The 22,670-nt window shown below is 39.5% G+C and overlaps 2 protein-coding genes and 1 non-coding gene across 4 annotated transcripts in view; 2 read left to right on the top strand and 1 right to left on the bottom strand.

Annotated features, from left to right (window-relative positions):
• The window catches only part of LOC144630629 (intermembrane lipid transfer protein VPS13B-like), a 36,270-nt gene extending 21,742 nt beyond the window's left edge, over nucleotides 1-14,528 (bottom strand). For both annotated transcript variants that reach the window (XM_078489007.1, XM_078489012.1), the window contains exons 1-15: nucleotides 14,074-14,528; nucleotides 12,643-13,854; nucleotides 11,479-11,887; nucleotides 10,186-10,403; nucleotides 8,387-8,563; nucleotides 7,924-8,048; nucleotides 6,132-6,316; nucleotides 5,705-5,839; nucleotides 5,034-5,228; nucleotides 4,420-4,644; nucleotides 3,905-4,080; nucleotides 2,981-3,514; nucleotides 2,613-2,846; nucleotides 1,977-2,185; nucleotides 628-1,494 (exon numbers count right to left, since the gene is read on the bottom strand). In XM_078489007.1, the coding sequence (XP_078345133.1) occupies nucleotides 628-1,494; nucleotides 1,977-2,185; nucleotides 2,613-2,846; nucleotides 2,981-3,514; nucleotides 3,905-4,080; nucleotides 4,420-4,644; nucleotides 5,034-5,228; nucleotides 5,705-5,839; nucleotides 6,132-6,316; nucleotides 7,924-8,048; nucleotides 8,387-8,563; nucleotides 10,186-10,403; nucleotides 11,479-11,887; nucleotides 12,643-13,854; nucleotides 14,074-14,220 (5,048 nt within the window). In that variant the 5' untranslated portion in view covers nucleotides 14,221-14,528. The remainder of the gene's footprint in view (nucleotides 1-627; nucleotides 1,495-1,976; nucleotides 2,186-2,612; nucleotides 2,847-2,980; nucleotides 3,515-3,904; nucleotides 4,081-4,419; nucleotides 4,645-5,033; nucleotides 5,229-5,704; nucleotides 5,840-6,131; nucleotides 6,317-7,923; nucleotides 8,049-8,386; nucleotides 8,564-10,185; nucleotides 10,404-11,478; nucleotides 11,888-12,642; nucleotides 13,855-14,073) is intronic.
• On the top strand, nucleotides 11,064-11,136 carry Trnas-gcu (transfer RNA serine (anticodon GCU)). The gene has a single exon. It is a non-coding gene; the product is annotated as a tRNA-Ser (tRNA).
• A 410-nt stretch (nucleotides 14,529-14,938) lies between the features above and the next one.
• On the top strand, nucleotides 14,939-21,812 carry LOC144650632 (cell division cycle 7-related protein kinase-like). The gene is made up of 9 exons (XM_078510360.1): nucleotides 14,939-15,270; nucleotides 16,355-16,441; nucleotides 16,566-16,695; nucleotides 18,215-18,308; nucleotides 18,645-18,787; nucleotides 19,131-19,192; nucleotides 19,481-19,835; nucleotides 20,624-20,856; nucleotides 21,276-21,812. Exons 1-9 carry the CDS (start codon nucleotides 15,078-15,080, stop codon nucleotides 21,767-21,769), a joined length of 1,791 nt encoding a protein of 596 aa, XP_078366486.1. The 5' UTR covers nucleotides 14,939-15,077; the 3' UTR covers nucleotides 21,770-21,812.
• The last annotated feature ends 858 nt before the right edge of the window (nucleotides 21,813-22,670 follow it).

The raw sequence follows: 22,670 nt of genomic DNA, 5'->3' as shown, positions 1-22,670 counted from the left end.
GTGAGAAGGGTGTAAAGGCGCCTATGGGAGCCACTATCAGTCTATTCATCTCAACCCACCCACCCTACCCATGATTACAAGTGAACAGGCCAGTCCACAACACTGGGGACTATGTCTATTACTAAGTTTTCTAATGTCCACCACAACTTTCGAGTAGTCAGTTGCATTCATGGTTGCGTTTCCCTTTCTCCCTCAATGTAGAGGAAAACACTTTCGGTTTTGACAAGCTCAGTTAAAATTCATATTAACATTGAAGTACCGCAGAAGGAAATCAAAATCGTCCTTCTTGCTATTGCTCTCAGTTGTGAACAATGTTGAAAGGGGTAAGAACCCCGTAGATTTCCACGATCTATCTCTTATGAAATGAAACGTTTTTTTTTCTCTCTCTTCATTAAAGTTACTGGATTTATATGAGAAAAAGTCAAAGAAATTTAGAAAGAAACTAAGTTCGTCCTTCGTAATGCGCTTTGACGCTTTTCTACCTTACTAAAGCGCGTTTTGCGCAAGGCAAAAATAACTTAGTTTAATAAATCGTACCATTGCTGCTTAAAAATTATTCCGACTTCGCTCAAGAAATCTAGCATTTTCTGGAGTTTTTTTACGCGGCACGACACTCGTACTACTTACCACATCTGAGTGTTCCACTCTAGCGCAGGATTCTGGTCCACAGCAATCCCAACTCGTTCCAGGCCATCCTCGTGTTTGAGTTTCCCACACAGTTGTCCCCAGCTTCCTGTCCACACGCCAAAGCCGCACAGGTCAATCTGATACTGTACATCATGAATGTCGTAACCCAGAGCTTGCCTAGAGTGGCGACCAAATTTACGAAACTTCTCGTAAAACTCGCGATTTAAAACTGTCCTAGAGTTTGGATTGTCTGGATGCGGAGATGCACAGACTGTTGAAAGCTGTACAACAGTCATATCCTCTTGAAAACGAGCCTTTGTCGATTCGGGGGAGATTTCTAACTCTTTGCCGGCTGATAGAGTCGGGATAAACAGCCTCAGATTTCTCATGTTTACAAACAGTAGGGGTAGAAGTTCGATATTAACGGTCACACTCTCAGATTTTTCTACTCCTTCGTCGTCCTTTAGAAGATGCATACTTTCTGTCTTTTCCACGACTGTTTTGTTTTCTGACAAAAAGCTAAACCGGTCTAACAAGCTTAAGTCAAACGTGTTTAGAGCCGCAACGACAGCTGGGCACCACAACACGACATCAAACGGCTGAATATTGACACGGACCTCGTGTTGGTCTTTGAAGTAGTCTTCCTCCTTAACAGCTCTCTCGACAGAAGTCGACCTGCGCCTTTTCAAGTGAAGACATGAACGTTTGTACATGACCGTGAGAAAACCATGCGGTCCTTGGCCTGGAATCTCGCGGCGACCGCTGGACGAACGCCTCGTGGATGTGAAGAGTGACTTGGACGAGATGATGTCATTGCATGAGAATAATATTCCATTAAAACGACCACGTACCCAAAAGCCATCGGTGCTAAACAATAAAAAGTGAGATTAAATTCAGTAACGGGAAATAATTATCAGGGATTCAAGTAAGTTATCCTTTTGCAAAAAACAACTAACTTGAGTCCCTGTTGTTTCTAACCACACTGAAAATGCTGCGTGTGCTGTAATTATTGGAAGGTTAGGCAACATGGTAGTTCTTGGTAGTTTTGGTCGTTTCACAAAAGTTACAGACCACAGATTTCAATAGTTTATGGCCTTTGAAAAGGCACTCAAAAGTTGCAAATCAGTATTTAACAGTTATACACTTCTTCCATTTATATAAAGATGGCAGTGGCTCAAAATTCACCACAAGACTCGTTTAAAAGGAATTTCTTTCAAACCTTTGACACCTTCCCACTGTTTTCATGTGGATTTCTTCTAATTTTTGCTGCCTTAGGAAACTTTACACGTTTTCACGTCAAAAGTAAGTAAGATTCATGAACAAGGAATCCTGGTCTAACAGATTCTTACCTGTGTACGAAGTGTGAAATATTGAATGCCCCAACTTTGTATTGCATCTGTAACATGGTATCACTGTAGTCAATGGAAGCAGTTAGATCCTCCATCTCCGCACTTACGCACACAGCCGAGTTACTGACCGCTGACCGACTGTACAGATTGGCGACTACGCGTGGAAGGGTCCATTGCAACCACAATGAAACTCGAATGGAGTTGGACGGCTGAAAAATAAAACAGTCGTTGCTACATTTAAGGGGCTACGTCAGCGGGATTTTGCAGATTTTTGGTCTTAACTGTTCTGACACTAGTGGTAGGCAAGTTAACCCATGAAAAACATTATCTTTGAACATCTAAACCTAAATTTACAAATAGAAATCAAGTTACGGCTATAAATATCGATTTTTTGAAGACGCAAGGAAACAACTTGAAAATTTTAGCCTCAATTTTTCAAGTTGCAATTCATTTCCATCCTAGCCATCTGCACCCAAAGACGTTTGCTAACAGTTTCAGAGCTCTTATATATTTTTTAAAAAACAAAATGTACCATTACTTTTAGGTTTCCTGCAACACAAACATAAATTTTGGCTGTTCAGAAATCTGTTAAAATCCATGGCAAAGCCCCTTTAAATGATATAAATAATACCGCACCTGTTGGATCTGTGAGAATGCAGTTGAAGACACGCTCTCGGATGGTGCAATCTCACTTTCCACGTGATCCAAGCCTGATGATGACGTCACTGACACTGTCCGTCTAAGATCTGGTGCGGGAGTCGGAGGAACGGAACCCAGTACACCGGAAGTGGCATCAGCGGAAGTGGAAGATGTCGGGATTGCAAAGCATGTTGAGAGGAGACCCTCTAACAGGCTGGCAACAAGCTGCATCTGTAAAAGTAACAATTACAAGAAGTAAGTGTGAAAAACAAATATCGCTTAGCTGTTACATGAAATGACATATTGTTGTTAAGAAAATACTAATTTTAAGTCTAAATATTGAGTGTGGTTCCACAAATTCTCACCTGCTTTCTTGAACAGCTGACTTCGATAGGTTGAAAATCAGTGTGAACGCAAAACCCAAGAGTGGAAACCCTTCGACCTCCCGCGCTACTCGGCTTAAGGAACTGGGGAGGAGCCAAAGGAGGGGAACTGGGCACGGATGATGTTCGAGCCGAGGCCAGCACAGCGGTTGATGAAACTTTTGACAGTAAGTAATGTACAACGGGTTGACAACCCCCTCCATTCAATGACAAGTTCCTCTTCACGTGTACTGAGTACACCGCAAGATTTTCTGCTTGTAATGTCCAAGGCAGCGTTTCTTGTCGCGTTGCATCTCTGTGGCGTATCTTGACTGGTAGAGCTTGCCTGACTGACATGGGCTCATGGTTCGCACTGTGAAGCTTGACGTTTGGGAGGGAGATAACCAATGTCGGTGGGAATGAGTTGTTGGTTGTTTTTAAGGATTGTACGGAGTAATTTAGAGCGATGTCGCTGGTTGTGATGTCGTGAATGATGTGTTTCTCTGGCATGAACAGTGCAACACTCTTGAGTTCAACCTGTATAGGGAATTACGGTGAAAGTTGATACACCGTGAGAACTACAAATATTTCTGGATGTTTGTGCAACCAATCACAGGCAAGGTGAAACAGCGGAAATACCGGTAAACCAAGGGGGAGCAGGGATGGCACAGTGGTAAGAGCACTCGCCTCCCATCAATGTGGCCCGGGTTTGATTCTGGCCAGGTGCCATATCGGGGTTGAGTTTTTTGTTGGTTTTCGTCCTTGCTCCGAGAGTTTATCTCTGTTTACTTCAGTATTCCTTTCTTTACAAAAATTCAATTTGATCAGGAATACATGGCCCCCTGCCCACAAGCTTCTAGTTTTAAATACTACCGGGCTAAACTAAGATATTTTTTTTATTAGAGGAATTGAAAGATTCCTAATTACCTGAAGTTCCATGGCTGTTATAAAAGGCAGTTTGTCAAACAACCAAGACTCAAACATCTTTCTTCCATCTACCATCTCTTGAGTGCTTTCACTTGGTGGGCTCTGTTTTGTCGGACTCTCGTTTTTGTTGGTGGTATTTTTTTCTTCTTTTGCTGGCGAGGCAACCGACCCATAACCTGGCAAACAAAAAGAGAACAACAGATAGATTAAATACTAACAGTAATTACATGTATAAACGAGTCATTTATTCCACTGACCGAGTTAAAGATTGCAGTGGACTAGCTTGCGTTTTTCCCGCCATTTTAAAAGAGTGCAAGCAAACATCAAGCAAAATACAGTTTTTATATGAGTTATTTTGCTAAATTTATTTCAGAGCTTTTTACATCCAAGAGGTTAAGAACTAGATGCAAGATACTTGGTAAAATATTTTCTGGTCAAATTTCAAAGAATAGTTTGTAGGCTCGTCTTTTAGACTGTGTAAAAGTTTACAGGAAAGTAATTTGCAGTACCACTACCTCTTGCAAATGATTTCTTTCTGGGAGTGGTGGCTGATGGAGTCCTGGTGAGGGACTGGTGCTTAGTAGACTTAGTCCTCTCTCGTTCTGCTTTGTGTCGGGGTGTTACTTTTGGTGCAGGTGACTTGTAAGATATCCATTTGTACAGCAGTGGATCAAGACACAGTGTGATGCCCTTCAAGTGGAATAAGATAATGCCACTCATATGATCACCACCTGGCAGTCCTAGCAATTAAAAACAGAATATGAATAGAGTAGTTTTTAGTTAATTGTCAAAAGTAGTCCAAATGTTTAGTTGGTTGGTTTGTTTATTTAAAGATATGCAAAGTGCTCTCGTGTTAGTGCATTAGCTGACTTAAGATCCAGGGCTTGGATGCTTAAGCCTGATCAATTTCCTTACACTCGATTCTTATGTAGGGCACAAGTAATGTCAACGTCAATTCACCCAAGCAAATCAATGCATTCTAGCAAACTATTGGCAAGGGCGACTTGGTGATGTGATGAGGGAAAGGAGAGAAAACTGCAATGGACTGGCATCGCACCCAGGCGTGGAAATGAGTGTTTTGTTTCCCTGCGAAGCGTTCTCAGCCAGTCAAATAGAACTTATCTCTTACCTGGCTGAGTCACAGGATCACTACTCCTGATAGCAGCCTGTGGCACTTGTAGTGTAAAGCTCAACACAGGTCCTATACTCTCCACAATGTTCTCCCGCAGAAGTGTTGACCTAAACAGGTTTCCTGTGTACATTTCAGATGTGTCTGACGGACCTTCAACTAAAGGTGTTGTTTCACTGCCAGGGCTAGACTCACCTGAAACAAGAAAATTAACTTGAATTCCAACCAAGAGGAGCATACTTTAGCATACTAGGGTGGTAGGGGTTGGGAACCTCCATATGAAACTGACAGAGATGCTAGTTGGAAATTTTGAATTACACCCCTAAAGGAGACCAATCTGGACGTGGCTCAAGCTTTATTTGACCACTAAGAGACACCAAAATGCTATAAATAGAATTTAAATGACTATCATAATCTATATTTCTTTGAGTGAATGGCTTCTTTGTGTGTTTTGCCTGGGACAGTAAGACCAATTTAAAAGTGGGTAAGACCAAAATCCGAACCCCTAAGCAAAACAACAAGGATCTCTGACTTTTTCTTACAGGATTCCCCTTAGGGGTTTAGTTTTCAACTCCACCTCCACATGTGGCAGAGCTGGAAAGACAAAAGTGGCAACTGAACTGAGGTGGGTGGATTTCCCCACAGGGCAGTGAATGCAGTCCATTACTCACATGTAGACTTGAGGGAAGCAGCAACAGCTCCCACTGAACCACTCACACCGATCACAGTTGGAGTCTCACAAAACTGCATCTCAATGTTTGACACCTTAAATTGTAGCTCAGGCTGTGTACTGACTGCTTCTTGATCTGAAGAAATAAATACATGAAAGATCAAATTACCACTCTGACTCACTGGACACAAAGTCTGTCAAGTTCGTGTTTAGGTCAGTACATGGCCCTATCATTAGGGAGTCAAGCTTGAGATCCATAAGTTAAGGCTTTGAGCAGGTCATTGTCCTGCAGTGTTATGTTCTTTAGATAAGAAATTTGTCTCTCATAATATCTTTCCACAACCAGGTTTATAAACATTGTGAAAATTGTACCATAATCATCTTGTAAATATTTTTAATCTAAGCAGTTGAAATCATTGACTGCTCACCAACTGGATAGAAAACACTGTCAATGACTGCTTTTGGAATGGGAGCCACTTTTCCAGTTTTTGTCATGCTGTTAGTCCAAGACTCAGCAATGCAAGAAAAAAGTACAAACTGAGGCTTGGTTAATAGAATCTTCCAGCTGGGGACTTCAAGTTGACCCTCTTTCTTGAGGAGCTCAGTTCCACCCCTGCAAGATAGTTTAAGTAAAATCACATTGTGCAAAGTACTATTGATACACAAAGCAAAATTTAGGTCTGCAATGCATACAAAAAACAACAGCTAAATAGCCCTTTGCATATAATGCGTTCCTACCAGTTGTAAAATGCTATTAAGATGCAATGCGTGCAAAGAGCAACAGCTAAGAAATAGCCCTCTGCATATATTGGGTGCCTATAATGCTAGTGCAAAGCAATGCGTACAAAGAGCAACAGCTAAATTGCCCTCTGCATATATTGCATGCCTATTATCATTCTAGTATGATAGACCTACAATGCATATGCAAAGAGCTACAGCTACATAGCCCTCTGTTCACATTGCGTGGTTATAATGCTAGCCTAACAGGCAATGCAATGCATGTAAACCATAACAGCTACATAGCCCTCTGTATGTATTGCAGGCCTATAATACTAGGCAATAAAATTTATTTACTTCAAATAAATTATTAGTAAGAGCGTGAGATTGTACATCTAAGTATTAATAGTAATGGGATTCTACAAAGGTCTATGTACAGTACTATTAAAGTATACACGTGCATAAAATTGCTACAACCAGGGGCGTAGCGTCCATATACGCACGAACGCCCGTGCGTACAGCTGACATCTGAGAATTTTTTTTTTTTTTGAATTGCCTAAAAACGTTTTTTCTCATTAAATTTGCTGGCTGATAATTTAATATTTGTCACGTTATACTAGCGTTTTTTATTAAATTTCCTTTATCCAAGCATTGATCATTCAGTGCTGGCCACTAATTAATGGCAAGATGCATTTGAGTGGTAAGTAAAAATAGAACAAAGCGCCTCATGTACCCCTCCCTCAAGGTCAGCCTCGCCAGTTTACCCAGGTATTCTTGAAGGAGAGGTTACTATACCATGGGAATCTCTGAGGATGACTTTAAAACCGAAGTCACAAGATGGAAGCACAAATGGAGTGGCATGGATCCGAATGTGACGCTGCAGACTTTGGTTGAGAGTCTTGACCACGCAAACTCCCATTTTTTTCGGTATATATGTTGCTCTCGTAACATTGTTAACTTATCCTGTGTCGACATCCACTGCCGAACGTAGCTTCAGTAGCATGAAAAAACTTAAATCTTCTCTGCAAAGTACGATGACGGACGAAAGGTTTTAAAGGCTCCCTAGCAATCCTTTATATGCACAAACACAAGAACGTGGATATTGACGTGTGGTAACAGGGTTTGCCCTTCTTAAGGCTCGACGCCTCGCAATTTGCTCGTGACCTGTGTGCGTTGTTCTTGTTTTTTCTTTTCGTAACACTGTAGCTTACAGAAAACACTAGAGAAATGGTTAAAATAAACAACTTCTACTGCATTTTACTGCGTATTATTTATTGAAAATGCCCCGCAGGAAAACCAGGAGATGGCATTTCCGAGACCCTAAATTTCAAAATTTTCTGGGGGAGCATGCCCCCAGACCCCCCTAGTAGTAAGCGCCTTCGGCGCTTACAAAAAGTTTCTTGTCGTGCGTACATCTCCAAAATTGCACGCTATGCCCCTGACAACAACAAAAAAAAATTTATAATCGAATTTTTCATAAATGCAGTAATTAAGCCAACCTACCAAGATTCTGGCAAAATACAAGCTCTTAATGATCCTGCCACACTAAATGGTTGAATGATGTTTAACAAAGGAACTTCTGCTGCATCTGAGTGAAGCTGGGATAGATTGACTTGAATGCCAAAAACCTGCAATGGTTTATGAGGAATAATATTATATTACTTCACTTTATTCATCTAAATGTACAGTGCTCAGGACTGAAATAACAACTGCACTTTACTCAGACAAAAGTAAAGGCTTTTGTTTGGAACATAAAAAAATGACTTGATTTTTAGCTTTAAACCTGCTTGAATTTTTCTTAAATTTAACCATGTTGGGTGTAACAGATAAATCAAGTGTATTGCCCACTTTGGAGATAACAATGATGAAATACCATTAGCATACTTTTGCCAACTCACATTTAAAAAAAACAATTAACTTTGGACCTCTTTTTTAATGACCCAGGATCACTTACTAGGTGACTAACCTGGGCAGACATGTCGTTGTATGCACACAAGAGCATTGCTTTGCCAGCAGGATACTCAGCATTGGAGATGGTCAGTTTAGTGAGCTCTGTTGGGTACATTGGTTGTGTGGTTTGAAAGTCAACTCTACTAATCTGAACAATGCAAACTGGTTGAAGGACCAAGTCACTTTCTTCAACCTAAAGAGAAGGACACCTTATAGTTAGTTTAAAACTCATTATTTACGCTATCACAGCAGCTTGCCAGATCTCTCAGTCTTATGTGCATGGGCTTTTATACTACAGGTGTAAGCAACATACTGTACACATGCAGGGGCAGATTCAGGATTTGTCTTAGGAGGGGAGGGGGGGGGGGGCACTACTAAGGAATGGTGTAACTGACTGGTGATGTAAACAAAATTTAAAAGCAAATACTAAGGCACCTGTAGGTCATCTCAGGAAGGGATGTGCACCCAGGGGGTACTCCGGCTTGTAAATGACGGGGATGATCAAATGAAGGCAAAACTCAGGACCCAAAAAAATCCCTAAGTCTTCCAACATTATCCAAAAAAAATCCCTGGACCAACCCCCCCCCCCCCCCAAAAAAAAAAAAAAAAAAAAAAAATCCCTTGTCAAATTACCCCTAAATTGCCAGGAGAGGCAATAACACTCGAGTTTGATTATTCATCATACCATAAATACGCCAAGGCCACGCCAAAGCACTTAAGTTCGTTTTTAATACCCCCAAAAAAAAATCCCCTATTTGAATCAAGTCACCCAAAAAATACTTGCAAATTTTCCAACCCAAAAAAATCCCGGGATCGAAAATTGCAAACCCAAAAAAATCCTTCGATCATCCTCGTCATTTACAAGCCAAAGTACCCCCCTGGGGATGTGCATCCCCTACACCCTCCCCTAGATCTGCCCTGCATAGAGAGGGGACGTAAGGGGGGTCCGAAAACCGCACAGAAATACGCTACAAAACCGCAAACCACATCAAATTTTACCAAAAAACCGAAACCGCAAGTTCAAATAACCAACAAGGGTAGATAAGACTGGATCTGAGCCGAAGATCTGGCCTGGAATGTCATCAAGTCAACGTATCATTGGATAAAACAGTTAAACACGTCAAATATTAACTGGAAGAGGCTGCAATTACAAGCCACACGGCAAGTTTGCTTAATAACGAACCCTGATTGTGTAAGCTGATACACTGTAAAACAAAACACTTGGCTCAAGCTTGTTTAACTGAAGCAAAACAACCGAATGTAAAAGGATCCAGTAGAAACGTAAGAGAATCATATAACCACTGACAGTTTTCTCACCGACTACAGCGACCTAAAATTTGTAATTACCGCACACGTCCGCGTAGTCTTGTAAAACCGCAATACCGCAGGTTAAAATAAAAATTACCGCAAAACCACACGAAAAATATACGCAAAACCGCATCACCGCAAACTCTTAGGCCCCCCTCCATAGAGTATGTAAATGTGTTCATTACTTTGAAAAGTTAAAGTCCCCATTCAACAAATTGTTAGTAAAAAGGAGTACGCAAGGGCCTATAGTCATTGATGTTAAGGCCTTTACACACTGATGCCTACTACTCCAGCCACCTTGCTGACTACTCAAAATCATTGACTGGGCTGTACAGCATATCATATGACTGGCCTCTTACTAATGGTCACACAAACATGTGCAGTTTACCTTGCCACATAAGAACTGTCACACCTAAACATATACATGTAGTACCCCAAACATAAGTCCAGTAGTTGTTTTTTTATTAGTAATCATGTATCAAAAGGTAAAACATTATATGTACTAACATCTGGAATGCTCTGTAAAGACAGCTGCGAGGAGACAGCATGTAACTCAGTGCTGCTGCTTGTGCTAACCAGAGGGGGGCCTGGCGGCATCTTCCCATGATCAGCAGCTGGCAGTGTAGCAGTGAAAGACACCAAGGTGATGCCGAGATGACGGCTGGGAATGTTGCCTGCCAGAAGTTGTTTCTCAATAAACTCATCATAGAATGGCTCAGATTTCTCTGAAATGTAATAGTGGTCTGATGGTTAGTGTGCTGCACTCCAGATCAAACAGTGAAGGATTAAACCTAGGGTCATTAGGCTGTGTTTAGATTGGGCAAGGTTCTTCCAATCCATTGAAGGAGCCAATTAAGTTGAGATTAATATGCAGAATAAATTAAAATAATGTATTAATAAGTGAAAGCCAATCAGATCATTTCCCACACATTCCGGGAAAACCACCTGCCACGGAACATGATGAAATGCTGCCATAACACAGACATTCCCTCCCCGATTTTTTTAGGGGAGCGGGACGGCTGTATGTAGGCTAGGTGATGATAAGCCATAAAATGAACAATTATCTTATGGTTACAGCGCATATTTTTGGAGAAGAGTAAGATATATTACAGTCTGTCCCCCTACAAACTTTGACAATATTCAATCAGGCACATGCATGTACAGTACCACTCTATTGTAAGTTGACATTCTATTGCATCACAATCCTTGTTTCTCAAAATTCAAACCTAAATTCTCAAAAAAAAAATTTGAGAATCAAGTCTTGAGTCTTGAGTTGAGAATTTTGAGCTTTGAGTTGTGAGTTTCAAGTCAAGAAAATAATGAGCTTGTTACTCAACTGATTTCTTGAGAGCTAAATCAGCATGAAGTACATAGCTCAAACCGCCGCCTGGTTAGCTCAGTTGGTAGAGCGCCCGACTGCTGTGCGGGAGGTCGTGGGTTCGAACCCCAGACCGGACCAACACCCAGGGTCTTAAAATAACTGGGGAATGTGCTGCCTTTGTAATTTCATCTGCAAATGGTTAGACATTCTAGTCTTCTCGGAAAAGGACAATAAACCGTAGGTCCCGTCTCCTGTATCTTCAGTCTTATAACAGGGGACGTTAAAGAACCCACACACTATTCGCAAAGAGTAGGGCACGAAGCTCCCGGTGTTGTGGTCTGGCCTTTACAATTGTGTAGTAAAATTACAGTACGTGTAAAGCGCATTTGAACATATACATATGAAAAATGCGCTATATAAATACATTATCATTATCATTATTATTATCATTATAGCTTCTTATTTCACTGACACTCCACCTTTCCTTGGAACAATATCCTCAAATGACAATTTCAAAACCATGTCCATTCTGTGCAACATACTTGTCGAGAGCTGTAGATGTGTTGGACCCACAATCATCCTTTTGAAAGACAATTCCTTGACAAGTCGGATTTCCCCCACAACCTCTAACCCTTCCACTTCACTTTCCCCCTCACTTTCTGGATTCCTTTCTGGTTCAATTTCCATTGTGTACAGGTAGTCAAGGAAAAAAGCACCATATCTTCTGAGAGCAAGAGCTTCATTGTGTACTTTTAAGAATTCTTCTGCATCGAATGTAAGTTCAGGTATTTCAAAGGAAGATCCTTCAGTGTTATCAAATAGAGAACCTCTTAGAAATCCTGATGAGTCGGGCTCTTTAGGACTGACAATGGTGATGAACATGTCTTCCTATGAGGGACAAGAAAGAAGTGCCTTAGATCAACAAAATGAAACATCAAGTTCATTTAACCCCATAAATTTATCTGCATATCCTGTTTATGCAGTCAAGAAAAAAATGAGAAAATAATCCAGGGCTTGAAAAAAAAATTGAATTCCAGCTTGCTCTTTGGGCTGTTACATGCTTCTCTTCCCTTACTTTTTGTCCTTTTAATGTGGTTGAACGTAATTTAAGCTAAGTTAAACACAAAACAATGCTGGTCAGCAGCCTACCGGTGTTTTGGTCATGCGTAGTGGGAGGGGGGTCTGCTGGGGGTCACGTGGTTTTACAGCTCGGCTTCTGAGTTCAGCTCATTTTCACGTGCACTTTTGCCGTTCTACTGTCTTTATCCTTTTATTATGATTTAGTCACAAGACAACTGGCTTGGCCCTTTGTCCATCGGACATGTGAAAATGAACAGTTACAGAAAAATCTACAAAGTTGTCCCGGATGACCAGGAGACACTTTTTTAAAAGCGCTGTTAAATCGCATACTTTTACAGTAAATCTCTTTGCATTAACTTCTAAGAATTTGCTGGTTTATCAACTACAACCTTGTTCCCAGCAAGAGTCTCTTCTTTAGACCCTGTGAACAAGGATACATCATCTGAAGACAATACTCCTTACAGTAGTTAAGAATTGATTTTCTTTATTATTGATACTTGTTTGCTAAAAGCAATCTCATTTCAGATGCTGGACAGGTTTCAATCAAAGCACATTATTCTTACCCTCTCATCTGTCTTACTGCTTTCCTTGATTGGAGATGCATCCAAACATCCACAGACACAGTCACCAATATTCCAGCCCATGATGGACGATACACCAAGCTGGGCATCGAAAAACTCATCTCCCTTCATCACAATCTCAGCTGCCCCTCCTGACAATTCAAAACTTAAAACTGGCTTGAATTCAAATCGCTGTCCTCCAAAAAAGTTACCCTCACTAACTCTTCCAGTCAGCTTAATAGTGACTGTCACTTGAGAAACGTAAAATCCAAGCATTAGGAGAGGGGTTGGTGGTGGAGTGGCGAGCTGCCCTGACTGATCGTCGGCAAGATTAGGTACAAGAGACCACATCCAATTAACCCAATCTTCGTCATTGACAGGGTTGGGTTGGTTTTCAGTCGGAGTGTTAATCTCTTGTGTTTGCGATGACAGACTTAGATCTGGGTTAGAAACTGTCTGCTGTTCAACAATTCTTTTCGCAGGGTGAGGTTTGTAATCACAGCCTGGCAAATCTAGAGACCCATAGTAGAGACTAAGACATAAAGTTGCTAATCTCATAAACATTGGAAGCTGTTGATCGGTCAGTGAAATGTCTGCAGATTCACAGTAAACATTGAGCTTTGTTTCAAGGGGTCTAAGTAAGCTGTCATACTTCAAAAGCATACGGCAACTTAGACCACACTTGTACAGTAGTGGGTCTTGGTAGAGCTCTATTTTGCCACCTGAGTTTCTTTTATCGAGGCAAATTGTCAGATCAGAAATATTACACAGTTTCTGTAGCAAATAGTCAGGAGCTACCACATCAACAAAAGCTTTCTCCCAGTTACTGTTGACACTGAATGTTTCAGCCGATTTGATGTTTAACGACAACACAATGTCGTCTTCCAGGTATTTTAGGATAACATTGTTAACACAAATTGAGACATTGTTAATGACCCGATTGACAAGACTCTGGACATATCCCGATGGTGGAGCCTCCTCTTTGCCTTCTAATGCTTTTTCCAACTCTTCATTTGGTGTTTCGCTTGTTGTTGATGATGCTTCGGAGGCTTTACTTGCTTGGTCACTTGGGCTATCTGGATATCTCAACTGAACTATGCACTCTAAAGTATTGATGGTGATTTCTACTGGCTCTGATCCCAGCTTTGTCCATGGGATGTGAATTTGAAGCTTGTGAATCTTACCACTGAGAAATGTTATTGGTAGATTTAATTCCTGAAAGAAGATATACACTTTGGTCAAGACAATTCAGATAAAGATCACAACTACACATCTAACTTTTACTTTCATTATTATGTAGGACAATTTAGATACACAAGATGAAATAAATTTATACTTTAAATCACATGCATCAAATGTTTGCAGTGCATTTGAGGAAATACGCACGTATGTATATGAAGATGTAAGCTTGAGGGATTTTTATGACCTTCTTACCTTTTCCAAGACATCAAGTCTGAGCTCTAAATTGTACAGAACAACATCTCCGCCCCACAATGACAAACTCAGGTCTGATGGCTTTAGATTCTTGATGTACTTATCGACATAGCTCATCAGAAGCGGAGTGATGTAACTTTCAAGCATGGCTAATAACCTCGCTCCTTAAGATAAACTTATCTCAACGACGTATTTGCCAACGTTCACTAATGTACCACAAATACGGTACTTCTTTGGTAAACAAATATAAACCCATCGCTATGAAATGAACGTCATACATTTGAAGCAATATCTTGTGCCTTTGCTGCACCGCTATAAACAGTTTTTCCTTCACATCGCTCACATTTTATACAATGCTGAACACTCAGAGAAGCTTTCAGGACATCCAGTCTCTAAACTAATGCTGCAATCATTAGTTTACATTAAAATCTTTCCGCTTTCTCAGAGAAACTACTTTCAAATTCTTCTCCGAGAAACTTTCTTCCAGGCGTTTATTCGATAAAACGAGGAATGTGATTGGTAGACTGCGAAATGAACCAATCGAAAGTGTTCTTATATCGACCGCCACGCTGGCAACTTGTTTCCCTTCGGGTTTAGTGAACCATAAACAATTTTCCATATTTTCCGTGTCTCTCTTTATTTATTTTAAATTACTAAAAAAATAATAAAATAAAAACAGCAGAAAATTTAACTTTAGATATTTCAGATAGACTCTTTTTTATTTGACGCAGTTGTTTTGAAAATACACCATATGGAGTGGGGTGATAACCTTGCCCTCCCCTTGTCAGTGTAAAGTTGTCAACTTCCCACAATTCAATGAAGGGAAAATTGGCGGGAATAGTAAATCCCTCGGCGTCTGGTTCGCTTTGTGAAATCGTTGTGTTCTTTGCACGACGACATTTTCTCGTAGAATGTAACATTTTTCCTCCCAAAGACCACGAGTTTAGAAGAATAATCAAATAACTTATTACTTTTAGAAGGCGAACTAGTCATAATTATCGGAAATGGCGATGGAAGAATGTCGAAGTGAAGCAAGTATTGGAATTGAATATTCCGAAAGCGTCCACGATTCATCTGACGAAGAGAACACGAATTCGACTTCTGTGAAGACAGCTGCTCAAGTTGATAGCTGTTCGCCGTCTGAGAGGAAGAAAAGAAAACGTATTTCACCACATTCGACGCCTAAAGTAACAGACGGTAGGTCTACATGTAAAATTTTTAATAGTTTTGATTCACAATGGTCAACAATATACAAAAATCACATGCATGTGTGCTACACATTTGTATACGGTTTAAAACCCACATTTTATCTCTAATGCTGCAAATTCCATGGGAGCAAAGACCTATAAGCACTACGGAAAACTTGCATGTGTATACGGCCGGTGAGTTAATTTGGACCAAACTATGCACTATTATGGCACTGCATACATTTCCTTTTGCTTTCAGTCATTGTCATGCAGAACCTTCATTATAAAGTTGTGTATAATTATTTCATGTACAGTCCTACTTGCACCACCGTTAATACATATGCAGTGCCTCGTTAAGGCAAATTTAGCAGTCATGATTACTATGACAACTGAAGTGATTGACAAGCAATTACAATTACCGTAATGATTCGATTTAGCGCCCTCCTTCCAATAAGCACCCCCTTCCGAATAACCGCCCCCCTTCGAATGTATTTTTGTCAATAAGCGCCCCTATTTCAATAAGCACCCCCATTCTAATAAGCGCCGCTATTGTGGATAACTGCCCCTACTGAAGTCATCAACGACGAAAAGATAATCTCATTCACCGGACAGTTCATGTATATATTTACTTTTAAAATGAATTTTCTTTTAAAAGTAACTGAACTTTCAACAATTTGTCATGGTTACAGTTTCTGTTATTTTAAGTTATTTTAATATTTATTAAAATTTTGATTTGAACATTTGGTTGTTTGTCAAAAAATTAAATTAGCGCCCTGTCTCGAATAAGCGCCCTCCCTTGAGGTGCCAAAAGTGAATAAGTGTCCCAGGCCCTAAATCGAATCATTACGGTAATAGTAAAATCCAATAAAGTAAGAGGCCACAACACTGAGTTGAATTTAGAAAATGTAGTAAGATGGTCGATGCTCAAATTGTACAAATAATCCACAACAGATAGCCTGAAATGTACAACTACACATGAAATGGTTCAAAAATAGCTTTTTGTTTTCAGTGTCTGTTGCAAGATACAATACATGTATAAGTAGCAATCCCTTGTCAGTACTACTGAACAGAAACAATCAAACTCTATTTTTCAGGTTTTGGAGATAGCAAAGCAGGAGAACTTCTGAAAAAGATCCCAGAACTTGAAGATATGTTTACATTACTATCAAAAGTGGGCGAAGGTGAGCTTTTCATTCATTTACTTTGTACAATCTCTTGGACAAATGTACTGTACGTATTTGCGGGACGAGTAGAAAAAGAAAACAGATTTACATGTATGAACTGCCTTACTTTTAAATCATACAGGAACCTTTAGCAACGTTTACCTGGCTAAAATGAACAGATTACCAGATGAGTTATGTGCTTTGAAGCACATCATTCCAACTAGTGGTCCTGGAAGAGTTGAAAATGAGCTCAAGTGCCTCCAAGATATTGGGTACGTGTGTAATCACTAAAGCACTTTTGAAAGCAGTGTTCTCCTTATCAGGCGGTAACCGGTAAAATTTACCGCTTGTAACACGACTCTTTACCGCCTAGAATCGCTAAGATATCTTGTAAATTCAACAGGTAAATAACAAAGTAACACCACTTGTTTCACCTTCGTAGTCATGATCGAAAATATAAAATAATAGATTGAAAATAAACAGCGACAAATGCAATATTCATTTACAAATTTGTGCCAGTATTCAATATTCTTTATTTCCCTTCGCTTTCCGAATCTCTGAGGGCTGGTATCCAAGAAAGAGCAAGTTTTGCTGGTCTTTCTCACTTGGCGGCAAGTGCACATCTGTTGATACACAGTTTCCACGATCAATTCCACATTGAAGCGGCAGCAATCCTTGCTGTCCTTTCACTTTGTCCATTTAAATTAAAAACAATCACAAAGGCAAAGAGGTAAAAATAATTTCAGAAGTGAGAAATATTACTTACATATAATAGTTCAGTTTTCAAAAACATGCAAAATGCAGATAATAGTTGATTGCTTAGTTGACCGTAGCTGACGCGTGGTGAAGGCAAAGGCAGCTTTCGATGTCAAATTCTTCTCATAAGTTCGTAAGTATTTAAAACAAAACCCTGACGACAGGTTAAAAGAAGCACTCAGAATACAACTTTGTAACAATGCCGTCGTGAATGCTGAATATTCGAAGCAAAGAAAAAAAAGAACTGCAGCAATTCGTAGTAAAGAGGAAACAGGACCGCCGATTTTTCAAGTAGTACGTCATGTAAGCGACAGTAAATGTATCTCCTTACAACAACAGAAGATTTAATGCAATTTTTCTTAGGCTGTATAGCAGGCGAAAGAGGTCTGCAAGGCCATAAGTTGTCATGAAATAAAATTTGACCAGCATTTGGACAACATTCTGTTCCATTTAGGTAAACTAGAAAACGGCTGGGATTTACTGGAATTTCTTTACCGGTTTAAAAAGTTTTCTTACCTGCTGTGCTGAAAACTAGGGAGAACACTGTTGAAAGATTGGTTCTTGAACTAATAAATAGTTAGGGGAGTTAAAAAGTACAATATATAATTTTGAAATATTTGTATAAAAAGAGAACACTTCAGAAAAAAAAAAAACGGGGGTAACCACCATGTGTTGTAAGACACTTTGGTCTCGCACTGCCTTTCTCTACCCACGAGTATAAATTATTGAGTATACAGTATAAGCAAACCTGTTAGGCCAACCTGACAAATGCTTGGCGCTAACCTGCGATAGACTAGCGTTCCATCCGGGGGAGTAGCATTACTCCTAGCCACATGTTGTGTTAAGGTGTTAGTCTGAGATATACGTGTTTTTATAATAAAAATCTGAATCAAATCTTAAGATGCCAATATGTACTGTACATTTTATTGCACCTGTAATATTATTATTGTGCCATTTAAAATATAAATCATTATTCTTATAGTCCCATTGCATAATCATTCGGTTTTAACGTTAGTTTCTTATTATTCTTTACAGGAGCACTGACAATGTAATTGGAGTTCATTCAACCTTAAGATGCAATGATAATATAGTATTTGTCCTACCTTATTTCCCACATCAAAAATTTCAGGTAATGTACATGTATGGTTGTTAGATTTGAGTGCATTGTATATGTTGTGGTTTAATTTTATCTGTGGTTTAAATTTTTTGAAACCATTTGATTTTCATTTCCCTTTGTTTCAGATTATGATAATGAACATAAGACAATGAAAAATAAAAATCAAGCTGGTTTGAAAAATTTGAAACAAATATAAAATTGAACCACAACATATATGTCTGCAGAAAAGTAACTGTTAGACAGTGGAAGATGGGCACCAGGTTATTCAAAATGTAAGTTATCCAAGTCATGTCATCAAACCAACATTTGGTTCTAATTTAATGAAATTTTTTTCATTTACTTTGACAGGAATACTTTTTAGAAATGAGTGTTTGTGAAGTCAAAGAATATATGAAGAACCTATTTATTGCCTTGAAAAGAGTACATTCTTTTGAAGTCATTCACAGGGATGTTAAACCAAGCAACTTTCTGTACTCCAGAGAAACAGGAAGGTAAGCAAAAACATTTCTCATGAATCGGCCACAGGATTGAACCCTGGACCTCTGCATCTGGAATGCTTTATTGTATTTAGTAAGAACAGAGCAACATATGCAGATTATTCTCACCTACCCTATATGCATTCATTGTTGATTCTTTAAATAAGATACGTGTAACTACATCACAAAAACCAACATTAATTAGGATTTCCACCCTACCAGTATATCAAGTGATGTTTCTTGTGACAACTTCAAAGTGGTGCAAAACCATGCTTGCCTAATGACTCAAGACTGTTAATCTACTCATATATTTTCTTGTGGGTTCTTTATTCACATAATTTTGGTAATTTAATTTCAGTTACCGACTTGTAGATTTTGGCCTTGCCATGAAGGTACCCGGGAGCACAAATTCTCTTCTTGGTATGTACATATTTGTCTTCATTTGATTTGCATTGAAAATTTGCATCCTGGTTACATAATGAAGAATTAATACTACCCCCCCACATACTTTGGAAACAAAAAAACTGTCACATTGTTCAATTTGCAAGAAAGAAAAAAGAGCTTGGCCATCTAAATGAATTTCAAATTTTTATGTGCAAATAATTTTCAATAGTTGCCTTCATGTACCTGACTGTATATCATAAGTTGTTAGGGTGCTAGTCTGCAAAAAAGTCAAACAACTTTAGTCACTTCTAAATGTATCTCCAGATTCACCAAAAGAAGTTATGAAGAAACAAAAAAGAGGCAGCCAGCAGTCTCCTAAGAGCACATCCCAGCCCAGACGTCGCAGCTCACGTCTGTCTCCTCAGACTGACAACAAAGACCAATCAGCGAGTAAAGTTGCGGAGGAATCTGTGTTGAAGCCACGCTGTGTAAACACAGCTAACTGGCAATTCACGCATCAGTCAAAAGACTTCAAAGTTCCCACTAAGAATGCAACTTCAAAGTTAAGAAGGACTTCCAATGACAATACAAAATCTAAAGATGGTTCATTTAAGCCAGCTCAAGTGCTGTGTCCTCTGAGACATGGTCCAAAAGAAGTGTGCACTATTTGTATGGCAAGGTACATTAGCAAATGTTTCATATTCTCCATGAACTTTCTTTTTTTTATAACGTAAAATTAATTTGGCCCTTTTCAGTTGTAACTTCAAAATTTAGCCTCATTACTGATTGAGAGATTACTTACTACTTACATATCCTCATTAATTGGGCCCATGAGGACTCTTGAGGCCGGAATTGAGAGTTTGGGGTGCATCAAAACAATAGGGAGCTTAAGCGAACTATGATGACAACGAGAACAAGATTGTCACCAAACAAAAGATATTATGAGCAGAACAATAGCTCTGCACGTGCGTTTTGAATCTCGGTACATTTCTTGGTGGTGTTCTGCAAAACAACAACATGTAATGACCAAATTCTGCTTTTTTGGAGAGTGTGAACGACAATGAAGGGTTAGATTCTTGAATTTCTGTTTGGGTCTAACAGTCTCTTTACATATACATCTGGAGCTATTTCCTAAGCCAATACACTGAACACATCTGGATAATCAAGAGATTGTCAATTAAAAAAAATCCTTTTTCACTAGGCGTTGTCTTCAGCCAGCAGCACTGCTTTAAGGTCCCTATTATCCTTATAGTGCACATCATCATCTGTCTGCTTTGCAGTGCACTGATAATGATCACCCTTGGAAGATAATGCCATCGACAGTAAAGTTCTGTTGGGAAAAAATGTACACTAAAAGTCTAAACCACACCTATAACATTCAGATACCAAATAATGTATCTAATGTGATGAGGGTCAAGCAAAATTATGTTCCTCTGCAGTCTTGTAAAAGTTTTTTTTGTGATGTAGGGGTCATCAAAACACTCCACGAGCTGGTACACCAGGATTTCGCTCACCAGAAGTGCTACTAAAGTACCCTCAGCAGTCACCTGCTGTGGACATGTGGTCAGCAGGGGTCATCTTCCTTTGCATACTCAGTGGAAGATACCCATTTTTTAGAGCGTATGATGATTTGACAAGCTTGGCACAGATCATGACTCTATGTGGAACTGGAGAAGCTGCCAAAGCAGCTTTCAAGCTCGGTAAGGATAATTAACTGAGAAGAACTAGCAGCGTTTTAGGCGATAAATTGTTTTTTAACAACACTTGGCGAGTATCCAGTCAAAAGCAATTCACCAATCAAAAGAGTTCTCCCAATTCAAAAAATTTGGATCACGCTTCATGTATTACACGTACAATGTATGCGAGGGCTTCATGACGATTCGCCAATTTTTTTAAAAAATATGATGGACTTATAGACAGTATGTGCAGTCAATTTTTAAACAAAGAAGACGGGGCCGATTTTCGTTCTCAAATCACTGTACTGAACATGCTTGGATTACATTTCCAAGTTCACAACAACAAATCGTCACTGGCAGGTATTTCAGTCTTGAGACATTGCAAGTGGATCTGCTTCTACATGTAGTTCTCTTATTCACTAATATGTGCGCTTTATTCACAGGCAAAGACCTTAATTTTAGCTCGGATTGTCCATCAGGAAATCTTAAAATACTTTGCACCAAGTTACGCAGCCGAGCTAGCAAGGAACCCACCGTGAAATGCTGTGTAAAACAGTCAAACCGCGAACACGACGAACAATCCGCCCCTGCAAAACGACTCAAAAGAAGATCAAGATCTCCAACCAGCCCTCAAACACCTGCGGCTTCAAGTCCTTGGCATGAACGCTGCACAATCTGCCAGAAACGAAATCCTCATTTCTGTATGACACTTCAAACGGACACAGAGCTTACTGATAAGGTTCATGAACAATCGGAGCACTCGGACAATTCTCGGTGCATTCACGTGGATGGCAGCGAATGTCGCTGTACATGTTGCACGTGTTGCTGGGCTATTGAGGACACTGCTTATGAGCTTCTAGAGCGATGTCTTGATTTAAACCCACATACTCGAATCACTGCAGCGGAAGCTCTGGAACATCCGTTTTTTAAGGATTAATTTAGAATTTTGCTCATCCAAGGAATGGTTATCTTCGCAAACATTTAAATTGTGAAAACGCGAGCAATGTCTGCATACAGTGTAGCGCGACCCAAACATGACCTTACACCATACAGCATACAATAACAGAGCAGTTTTCAACTAAGTGTCGTAAAACAAACCAAAGTTATCACTCTGGCCTCAGTTGTTCAAAGGGTGGATAACGCTATCCACCCGATATTAGATGTTTTACTGGCTCTCCTTGAAACTGCGTACATTTGAGTTGCCGTTCATGAGTTCACTTTTAATGGCAATTTTGATTCGCGTTTCACACTAGAAATTTTAATCACAGTCGTCCATAATTTTATTCATTAGTTCCTATTGCTACACTGTTTAAGCAGAGTTGTTTGTTATAAGACGCATCTAAGTCGTTCTTGCGAGGATAGCCGTTCGCTGGATTCAGAATGCAATGATACACTTGTAAGGGACAAGGGGAATATATCGCTTCTAAGAGGCATACGTGTGTATATAAATACATCTTAACCGTACGTTAATGACAATCGAATCTGAATCTGAATATATAATCTTTGACATGTATATTATAGTGCACGTTATATATGTATATTTGAAAAACAGTTTATTCATCATACCCATCAAGTAGTTTTTTATACGCTAAGGATTTATCTACATTCGTGAGTGACGTTTTTTTGTATCTGAAGTATAAATGATTAGCTTGAAAAGCATACATGTACATGTAATTATGGATGTCAATTATAGGCAGGAATTAGAAATCGTAATATTGAAGCCCAGTGCCAAAAAGTTCTCATCTGCTAGTTCAGAAATCAGATGATGATTTCTCTTGAAACTTTAGTTCAAAGGTGATCAAGTACTGCGGACTGTACTGTTCTCAACTTTATATCAT

The sequence above is a fragment of the Oculina patagonica genome, chromosome 1 (genome assembly GCF_052425735.1).
Source record: "Oculina patagonica isolate OP01 chromosome 1, crgOcupat, whole genome shotgun sequence".
NCBI lineage: Eukaryota > Metazoa > Cnidaria > Anthozoa > Scleractinia > Oculinidae > Oculina > Oculina patagonica.
The sequence above is the reverse complement of the archived record's forward strand: the minus strand, read 5'-3'. Positions and strand labels throughout refer to the sequence as shown.

Excerpts from the sequence above, each read along its gene's own strand:
- LOC144650632 (XM_078510360.1), top strand. The coding sequence starts at position 15,078 with ATGGCGATGGAAGAATGTCGAAGTGAAGCAAGTATTGGAATTGAATAT. Across the intron at positions 15,271-16,354 it reads GACGCCTAAAGTAACAGACG|GTTTTGGAGATAGCAAAGCA; the intron begins GTAGGTCTACAT and ends TCTATTTTTCAG. Across the intron at positions 16,442-16,565 it reads ACTATCAAAAGTGGGCGAAG|GAACCTTTAGCAACGTTTAC; the intron begins GTGAGCTTTTCA and ends TAAATCATACAG.